The following is an 11,087-nucleotide window of genomic DNA, read 5'->3' as shown; positions in this document are numbered from 1 at the left end:
TTGCGGACCCCCTGTTGAAGACCCTTGCCTTAAAGCAATCCTACCTGACAGCTGAACTAAATTTGAGACTTGACAAAGGTTGTTGATTAAGAGGTCAAACTTTTGAGAGTCAGAGAGTCAACTGTTGTGGCAGCTAATTTTTACAGTGCAGGAAATGCTTAACAGTTTAGACTTTGAAATACATTAGAGGGTGAACAGCTCCCAGTGGCCGAATCTGGAAGTGATGTTCAGGAGAAATGTCCATAGGGTGGCGCCAAAAGTGAGTTGTTGTTAGTTGTAAATTACGTAATACAGTGAACAGGAAAGCATATTTTATTTACCATATGCCCTAAACCAAATCAACCCCCAATTATTGGTTTCCATGGGATTTTCATACACTACAACATACTGATTTTTTTGGTTTTGTTTTTTCTAGTAAGCCTGCTCTTAGATTTCATGCATTAAAAAAAACAAGTGTAGGCCTAAAGATTATTTTTCAAGAACTTTGGCATACTTTTATAGCTTATTTCTTGCCATTTTAAGCTATAAAATTCCAGGGACAACTTTTTGTGTAGAGCCATCACAACGCCATGCATACCTTGAAGTGTTTTTCTTTTTTACTGTCTTCAGGCACTAATACTCACCACCCTACAGCAGATGAATTCATTTTAATATATTATTAAAACATTGAATCCAGGCTCAGAAAATCAGTTTTCTGACATGTACAACATCTTAATCACAAATGAGAAGAAAAAAACATAAAAAATAATAATAATAATAATAATAATAAAAATCATTAGAATTGTTATCAAAACATCAATTTATGACAAATCGTTCTTATTCACATTTAGTGAGTAGGCTCATTTGTTATGGTCTATACAATAGAAAGCTAACAAGATTAGCTAGAAAATAAAATTGTGTAGGCCTACATTTACAGAAAGAAAGGTTACTGTATGAAAATGTTAAAGGCGGAAAATAATTTGTCCTCATAGTCCCTTCAGTCATGCAACTGTATTACAGACCCAAACATTTGTATTGACTCTATATGATGGTTAGTGGTTTTTAACATGTAAATACTGTAAAAGACGTACACATTTTAGTGCAGTTTTACACTGTGTATTTAGAGTGGAAAGGTGCATTTTTTTTTTTACTCACTTAAAGGGATGGTTCACACAAAAGGAAGATTTTGTCATAATTTATTCACTTTCTGTGGAAAAAGGATGCAATGAAAGTGAATGGTAATATTCTGCCTAACATCTTTTGTGTTCCACAGCAGAAAGAAAGCCATACGGGTTTGGAGAAAAAAATATTTATTGGTAAACTATCCCTTTAAGTATTTTCCTTTTGAGTGTGTGAAACAGATCTTTTTCTGTGTTTTTTGTGTTTGTGTGAAACTCGTGGTGTTGCTTTTGTGCATGAGTATTAACTAGGATTGTAATTTAGGTGGTTTTCTTACACTACATGGTCAAAGCATGTGTGTGCAGGGCCGTAGCTAGTGGGGTGAAAGGTGGTAATGACTCTTGGGGCCCAAAGGTTCAGGGGACCCCACAGAAAAATTCTAAACTGTATTTTTTAATAGGAAAGGGGCTCAGAGCAATACACAGTCAGGGGGCCCAGATTACCTTGCTACGGCCCTGTCTGTGCATGTAAGTTTTAAGGGTTAGGAATACAAGCCCTTTCCTGTTGGCATCCAAACACATCATCCACATTTGTTACACAAAAAGATTCAAACAACACACAACCTCAGTCAGCTGAGGGTGTCACAAAGTCATAAAAGATTTCACAAAAGATCTTACATGATTTTCCAGTTTAAAATGACATTTCTACCTGCTACTGCAATTTATGATGATATTCATAATACTGATTAATACAAATTAATCTATAAATTCCTACGTTTATGAATCAAAGTGTGGGATGTTTTGATAATGGCATTAGATATCACATCTTTTGTATGCTAACATCAGTTGTTTTTGCTGCTTATGACAGGTGTTATGATAACGTCTAACAGCCTTATGACACTGGATGCAAGTAAATAAAACCAACAATACTGCACTTGTTAAAGACAGCTAGGTTATCTTACACTACATCCATACAAGTCTTATTGAGTGACCGCATGACAAGGAGGAACTTCCTTCAAATTCAATTTTTCTTCCATTTTGTCTCCCCTTTTGTACTTTTTCTTATGGGAAAGAGCGTCTCGGAAGCAAGCTGCAAAAGTCCTGTTAGTGCGAGACGTCCAATGTCCAGATCTTGGTGACATGTCTTTGTCCATATTGGAGATCCATAAACTCCACTGAGAAGTGTTTCCCCATAAAAGTAGAAATAGAAATGAGAAAAAGGCTGACTGTGGTGAAAATCAAGTCAGATTCTGAATTAATCAAAAAAGTATATGCCTTAAAAATAAAATAAAAAAATTTACCCGGTAAAGAAGACTGAACAACATGCCTGAATAGCACAGAAAAAAGATTTACATGTGGGGAGGCATTTCTCTTTTTGTCCAAGTATCCATTAATCTTCTTATCCTCTGAGCGAATTTTCCTCCATTAGAAATATTCACATTTAAAGTGTGCACGTACACACAAGCACCCACGAGTGATATTCACAATTCAAGTGATACGTCTACAAAACATGTACTATTATTTTATAACAGAGTTCATTAACCATTTTTTTCAGGTTTCATACAGGTATTCTTCACAGCTGCTCTAAGCCACGGCAAAAGTCGCAATGCACTGTTACACAGACGTATTAGTTAGTCAACTGAGTTTGCAGAGTTGATCATTTAGACATTTTGTAGTACAAAAACACTGACTATTTACAAAGAGCAGAGCTTGTGAGTTGTGCCATTTTAAAACAAACTCACTAAAGCACAAGTCAAGCACAACATATACACAAACACACACTGGTAGTGCGTTGTGCGATTGTTTCCCTTCAAGAGTAAGATACAGAATGTGCATAAGCGCTCAAAGGCTTGATGGCTGTCAATTCACACTGTGGTACACCATAGATTACACTGTACAATACAAAAAATGGCCTTATGTGACAGGTAAATCTGTTAATCCACAAAATTACAAGTGTGCGATTTAGTTAAAGATGCACTCAGTGATTTTTGTTTTTGTTTAAGTTGACACCTAGTGACTTAGATTCAGCATTACGCAAGAGTAAAAGTTCCAATCTGGTCACACATTACTATACCAACATTTTCGCAAAATTATTTTTACTTGGCTCATTGTATGTACCGTGGCAGTTTCCTGGTGAAATGAACACAAGAGGCGCTACAAGCACAATGACTTATTCCCATTTATACAAATAATTTCATAAACATTTACTTTTCACTGTTCCGCACACAATGCTATCTTATGACATCAAATCACTTAGCACAAAACACAACGCATAACATGTAAGGCGATACATTTTAACGTTTGCGTTACATAGCCAAGTACATTTACAAGCTTGTTTGAGCGCAATCAAATTGAACGGTAGCTCAAATGATAGGGTGTTGCATTTGCATTGCAAAAGTGCAGGATACATGTACTGATGAACAAGTAAGTTTCTTTTACAACACTACTGGTTAGGTTTAGGTTTAAGGTAGGGAGGTCGATTTTGTTAATTTAAAACTCGATAGAGCATTAACCTTAAAAACATCTTCTGTTTGGGAGAACATTTTACTCACTTTTAGCGCCACTCAGTGGACGTTTCATCTAGAAAATGCTGCGATACATGTAACGAACCATGTAATATCATTATGCAAAAATATTGCCACAGTCACATACTTTTCATGAGATCAGACTGAAAAGATCTCATTAACTGATGCGATTATTGAAGTAGGCTATTCGCAGTCGGCAATGATTTATTAATTCCACACGTAAAAGCGTCCAATTACAGGGGACTATCGAGTTAAAGCGAGAAATATAAGGTTAGTAATTTGATCTCAACATGGTGGCTCTCATGAATGTCACTCAGCACCATTTGTAGTATCAAACAGAGACTGATATGACTAGAGTCTTCATCTAATGCTTTTCATTTCTTTCAGTTTAAAAATTTAACAATTGCAAAAAAAAAAAAAAAAAATCACTCTGTGCACCTAATTCATGAAAATTTGTAAACTAGTTAATATCTCCTTTAACATCAAATAGCAGTGATGGATACATAGAATTGTGACTGTCCATAATGCTGCCATATTGCCAGGAACTGCAGATAAAGCACAAAAGCTGCATCTTTAAAGCCTTTTTTAACTACATAATCAACAGTGTATTTTGAAAAACATTTAAAAATATAAATCCATCATAAAATCAAATGTCATAATGACATTTATTGCATGGTAAAATGGCAGTGGTATAACCCATTATCCTGCTGTGTTAATGTGGTCCTGCAGTCCTTGCCAATATGGCTGCCCTGAGAGACTCTCTGTAGTACAGTATGGGAGTGCTTTAGATTTTCTGTTACTGTGCAGACAACTGAGAGGAGTCCTCCAGAAGAGGGCAGTGTAGTTGCTGTGATGCACTGTATGAAACTAGGGGGGTAAAAATGGCAGTTTGATTAGAGGTTTGGCAGAATGGAGTCTTTAAAAAGCCAAAGCAGGGCTAGATCAAGTATGCAGTGATGCTTAAACCAGATCACAGAGGATTGGACGGCTGATTCCAATCCGTTACATGTTAAAGGTATAGTTCACCCAAATATTTTTGGGTGAACTATCCCTTTAAGCTGAACATACATTGGGGAATTTCTTTAATGACATAATTCATTCATTTCATAAGCGCTGACTGTTGCAGTGATTGAGACTTAAATGGTTGAAAACAGGTAGATGACTATTGGTTTCCATATTTGAAGATGGTTAATGTATAGCAGAGTGAGGTCGGTGGATAGCAGAATTTGGTCGGCTATTGGGAGCTGATCGGCTGGTTAGGTCTAGTCGCATGTTGGGGTCCAGACCATTCTGGGATTCTGTTGGCCTGGGCTGGTCTGGGCGACTGGTTGCCAGATATTTGGCCCTCATGCTGGAGGTGTACTGCAAAAAAGGGTGAAAAAAACAAGGAAAAGGGGAGGAAGACAACATCATATTATTCTGAAGAGGTTACTACAAACAGTACAGTTTCACCATGCATAGTTTATCAATACAATACACTAAATTGATTGAGTAAAACTAACTACTAACTAATAATATTGGTTATACAACTAGCCACAGTAAAGAAAGTGAATAAAAGTTTACAAAGTTAGGGATACAGGGGAGAATTCACTAAGAATGAATTGCGGCAGGTAAAAGCGCAGTTTATTTGCGAATGCTGTTTGCGTTGGTTTAGCGCCCAATTCACTAAAGTAATGATGATCAGGCAACGGTGCAAATGCATCCACAAAATCTGTGCTAAACATAATTTAGACAGCACAAATTTGTGGGTCGGTTATAAATATATAACTGTAATATAAATGTAAATATATATACAAATATAGTACTCTGGGTTGAAGGACGCAGCAGACCACCACGATCTGGCACACACTACCAGGACTGTACAGTATCCCTAGACTACTGTTATCCAGACAACTGAATCATCTCTTTAACTTGCTGAAAGTGCGCCTGATTAAACCGCGCATCTGGATATATGCCAGGTTATAACAAGGGATGTCCCGATACAATAACGGTATCCGATACCTCACTCATGTACTCATGCTTATAAAAATGCTCCGATACCAAAAACGATACCATTTGACATACAAATGTCATTACATAAACATTCAGCGCAAAAATAAAAAATCACGTTATGTCCCGTTGATATTATTTATCTGCAAAAGCTGTGATTTAATGAGATAAATATATAGTTTGCATGTGCGGCATGCTTCAAATGTGAGCACTTGAGAATGTGTGGAGACAGTGATGTGCCAACGCCGGCTTCTCATACCTTTTAAAGCTCCTCCTTAAGGAGTGTGGGCCAAGATTCTTAAAAACATTAAGTCTGCATCTAGTGATGCAAGGGTGCGTCTTATACAATTCAAAATTTTGCATAGATTTTATTGGACCCTCTCTAGACTGTATAGGCTCGGTCTTAAAGACACACCCACCTGCTGGAGATGCCAATCGGAGGATGGAGACATGGCCCATGTTTTTTGGTGGTGTGTCGAGATCCAAAAATTGTGGTCGAAGGTTCAGAATTTTGTGTGCGACATGGTGGGCACTCAGGTTTCATTTTGCCCCAGACTTTGTGTTCTGGGCGATGGGGCGGTCATCGATGTGGGGGATGGCCATATAGGGAACTGGGTTCTGACATGTGTGATGATCGCCAGGCAGGTTATTTTGAGGGGTTGGAGGTCAGCTGGTGCGCCCCCATATCCGGAGTGTTACACGGAGGTGGGGAGGGTGGCAGCTTATGAGGAGGTGTCATCTGGAAGACGGGGTGGCTTGGATAAGTTTGTTCGGAAATGGGGCAGGTATTTGGAGTTTTTGGAGGGCTCTCGGGTGGGGTGTGGAGAGAGTAGTGTATTATAGTTTGTATGATTATTGTGTGTGTGTATGTATGTATGTATGTGTGTATATATATGTATATGTATTTATGTTTGTATGTGTATGTATGTATATTGACCACAATGTATATTGTTTTATTGGGGGGGGCGGGGTCGGGGAGGGGGGGTTGGCGGGTTTATATATATGTTTACAATTCATTGTAAAAAAAATTAAATAAAAAAAAAATAAATAAATAAATGCTCCTCCTTGGCTCATACAGTGAAACACCGCCATGAGCATCGAGCGCTCTGTTTGTAGCAGATGACAGTGAACAGAGCGCAAATTCACATTGTAGCACGAGGCATAAACAGAGTACATATTTATTTAATTATATAGCAGCCTTTGCAGTTTAATAATCACTTTGAGTCAAGCAGCAACCTGCTTTTCAGGACTGAAAAGCTACCATCATAAAACAGAAACACTTCAAAATAAAAGCTCCATCAAAATAAAAGCTCAATTTAAATGAAAAAGTATGACAGAAATATATCACTACTGTAAAGTTATGTAATATTTACTGTACTACTACTACTACTAATAATAATAATAATAAAACAATAGTAATTGTATTACATTTAAACAGTTTCTCACATTTGTGATGCTCTGTTATGCAGCACTTTATTTGACTAAATATAACTCCAATGTTGTATTTTGGATTGTGCTGTGAGGTTCTGTGTAAAAGCACTTCATTTGATAAAAATAATACAATATTATGTTGAAAATTAATAGTTATATTTTCATTTGATTAAAGATTTAATGAATTCATTCATTTAAACACCACTTTGATGCTAAAATTGAAATAAACTGAAGGAAAAAAAAACAGGTATCGGATTCGGTATCGGAGAGTGCCAAAAATGAAGTATCGGTTCTTGTACTTGTTCTAAAAAAATGGTATCGGGACATCCCTAGTTATAACACTCTTCTCCATCATTTGATCATTATTTGATGAATTACTGCTGCCATGATCAATAGAAAATTTAAGCCATAATTTAGTTTACCGCCTGCTTTCCTTGGGCGGTAATAGCACAATGTTAACTTTTCCGGGCAAATAGCACTGATTATTGAGAATAAAGCTCAATCTATAAGAAGCATAATTGACATAATATTTACAAGTAAGTTAATATGGTGGTTAGTGAATAGGATTCACGCTTTTGTGCTGAAATACCACATGCAAAAGTGGCGCAACTGTTTAGTGAATTCGCCCCACAGTGTTTATACTAAGGCATTAGGACAGAGTACAGCCGTAGCATTTACAAACATGAAGCACATATAAATATGAACCTCACTGTCACTCTCGCTAACTCGCATGTATAACACAGAAAAAAGACAAACTGACAGTCATTTGGACAGCCTGGTGGTTTTTAAAGCCAAAAGTTGAGTTATTGTGGTGATACCCAGTATCATTATGCAATATGATAATTTGTTTCTTGTGTGTAACTTTCATTGAAAAGAGAGCAATTAATGTGATAATGAAGAGAAAAAGCCGACAATAGGACAAAAAGAAAAAGAAATCAGCAGTGGATGAGAGTAACTATTTACACAGATAGGTACAGAGAATGCAGCTATATGTGGGGACAGTGTTAATGACTGTGTGGGGGTTGTGTTATAATGTGAGATAAACAACGTACAAAACAGACATGCATGAGGGATGTTTTTCAGATTGGTGAGGAAGGAATTCATGCATATTTTGAATCATAAAATCCAGAAAAGGAGAGACTATTCCATAATATCTAGGCTATTCCAATTCCAGCATGAACAGGCACCAAAACGCAGCATCCTGGACCATGAGAGTATTGAGAATCAGACAACATCCTATGCGTCTCTCCAGTCTGGAGTTTGAAATACGCATGCGTCACGTCCAGGGCCCATAAACACAAAATCTAAAACAAAAACTAGAAAGTAAGATATAGAGTGAGAGAGGCACTTATAAGAATCTTGAGTGTTCTTGTTCTCTTACTCAAATTAATGAAAAGATGAAGGATGCCCTTGCATGCCAAGTCTGATTAAAAGAGCTGCCCTGCCCCTTTAAGAGTACCATGCTCCCCTCTTCTCCACGCAAGAACCAGGTGAAGCATTCTTTATTTTCTCCATTGACTGTACATGCAATCGTCATGCAAACTCTAAGATTCTGCTGAGTATTGCAAAACCCTTGTCCACATTTTAGCTCAATGAGGGGTTTTGACTTAAAAATTAGGGACAAAATGAATTCCATCTCATTACAGAATAATGCCCTTACACAATGTGTGATTGGCCAGTGCCATCTCACCTTGTGGAATAAAAAAAAAGTGTCTGTGATGGAATTTTTTTGTGGCGATTCATTATTTTATAATGAAAATACAGTCACATACAGGCTGCCAAAATGACCCTCAAGACTGTTTATGTGTACGTGTGAACTGAAAATGTTCATGAGAGTGCTAAAACTATGCTAAAAGCTAACTGAGTTTGTCAGTTGTTATTGTCGGGTGCAAAATTAATGTCTGATAAACGCCAAATGCAAGTGAAAATTGGAAAATTTTGTTGGAGACAACCATAAATACTTATTCTGTTTTCTCATAAAGCATTCTGTCTTATCTGAACCACTTAGAGAAACTGTAATATTAAGTCAGTTATGTCAAGTATGGCACATGGAAGAGCAATGCCAAGAATAATCTAATGTGTGTGACTTAAAAAGACCACTGAACTAAATAACGATTGTACATCTGCAGACGATGAGGGTTGTGTATGTGTGTTTGTGTAAATGTGCTTGTGCACTTACTGACGGCGGGGGGGATTCTCTGCCAATGAGTGGCGTGTTCTCGCATCGAGGGGTCTGAAAGTTAGCATTCTGGCTCCTGCGTCACAAACGAGACACCAGTTACTCTGACTCCCTCTTCATGTGAGGGTTTTCCACACCGCATGGCAACCCGTGATGCACTAAACTTACCGATTCTAATAGAATGCTTTGAACTGCAGGGTAGGAGTATGCGCAAAGCCATAGAGTGATCCGAATATGCACTATAATGAGTTATATACACTACGTAATTGTAACTTTTAGGGAAACATAATTTCGCTAATTTATAGCGATGATATAACAATGATAACAATTATCGCTTGTCTACAGAGTAAAACGCTAGGGCTGCACAATGAATCGGAAAAAATCATTTCAAATACAATTACGGCTGCTGCAAGGAACTAATTGTTAAAACTACTACTCAATTACAGCACAATTAATAAAAAAATTATCGCTATTACAATAACGGTTGCCACAATGTCAATTACAGCACAATTTATCTAAAAAATAACCGTGATTGCAATTACGGCTGCTGCAATTAACTAATCGCTAAAAGTGTCAATTACAGGACAATTAATCGAAAACAATAATCGTGATAACAATTACGGCTGCCGCGATTAACTGATAGTTAAAAGTGTCAATTACAGCAATCCATTTAGATTTACTCCCATTTTGGAAAATATTCTATTTACAACGTATTACCTAATGAAAAAAAAATTGTAAAAAAAAAAATCGTAATTACAATCAAGCCAATTAACTAATAGTGAACAGTGTCAATTACAGCATAATTAATCAAATGAACCCAAAAACTGTGTAAACAAGGCTAGGGCATAATTAGTTTTTCCGCATGCCGTTACATCTCACACACTGTCGAGTACTCTAGCCCTTCTAAGTATACTCTTTGACCGTGAGAGGGTTAAGGCGCAGTCACATTTACCTTCACACTGCGAAATTTCGCGGATGGAATCCACGCGATCTTGAATGTTGCACGATGGATAGAATTTCCCCTCACGGATTTCGCTTTGACAGGCGAATTTGCTGCGTTGACCAATAGGAAGCTGCTTGGTTTGGCAATGACCTGTGAGGGCGGTGCTTCGTACACAGCTATACTGAATATCCACAATTGACAAGGATATCACTTTAGCAGTGAGTTTCTTTTTAACTTCACTCTCACAGAGTATTAAGTGCAGCATTCTTCTTCGCTAGCAGAATGTCGCCGTGCAGGTAAATGTGACCACGCCTTTATGGATGTGTTTGATGTATGTGCACTACGACTGATTTATGATACTCTTTAGCAAAATCAACGGCAGGCGCATGTGCAGACCACACTTACTGTCCGCATGTCTCGAAAAACAGAAATGAAATTTGCGTCACATAGCGGCATGCAGAAAACCGAAGTACTGTATACTTTGGCCTAAACAGTAACAGCTTTGTTGATTATAATGGAATGGGAGCATTCTAGTATTGCTAGTATTTCATACTGCAAGTAAAGCCAATGTGTAGTTGACCATGTAGGCACTGTCTTGATTTTCTGATATAATAACAGCTATAAATTAATTCAGGGACATAATTTTCAGTTAAGGGTGGTCACACTAGGCTTTGAGCACACTTGTTTCATTTCTGGTCTCCTGCGTTCAAATGCGTTTGAATGCAGCGCAAAGTGTAGTTTTGGATGTGAAGCCTTAATAAAGAATATGGCATCCAGTTGACCTACACAAAATAAGTATTTTAAATGTAAATTCTAATAATCTAAATAATCTAATAATCTCTGTTACAATATCAAGGGAATTAACTACTTTTTTAATAATCGTGCAGCCCTATAAAATGCATTGCACAAGCTTAATTATCTGC

General features: G+C 37.3%; 1 protein-coding gene across 1 annotated transcript in view; it reads right to left on the bottom strand.

Annotated features, from left to right (window-relative positions):
* Positions 1-628: 628 nt before the first annotated feature.
* LOC127444336 (protein tweety homolog 3) overlaps positions 629-11,087 on the bottom strand; it is a 72,112-nt gene continuing 61,653 nt past the window's right edge. The window contains exons 14-15 of the mRNA XM_051703632.1: positions 9,222-9,297; positions 629-4,984 (exon numbers count right to left, since the gene is read on the bottom strand). Coding sequence (XP_051559592.1) covers positions 4,811-4,984; positions 9,222-9,297 — 250 coding nt within the window. The 3' untranslated portion in view covers positions 629-4,810. The remainder of the gene's footprint in view (positions 4,985-9,221; positions 9,298-11,087) is intronic.

Source organism: Myxocyprinus asiaticus, chromosome 7 (genome assembly GCF_019703515.2).
Source record: "Myxocyprinus asiaticus isolate MX2 ecotype Aquarium Trade chromosome 7, UBuf_Myxa_2, whole genome shotgun sequence".
Taxonomy (NCBI): Eukaryota; Metazoa; Chordata; class Actinopteri; order Cypriniformes; family Catostomidae; genus Myxocyprinus; species Myxocyprinus asiaticus.
This window is presented reverse-complemented; position numbering and strand designations above follow the sequence as displayed.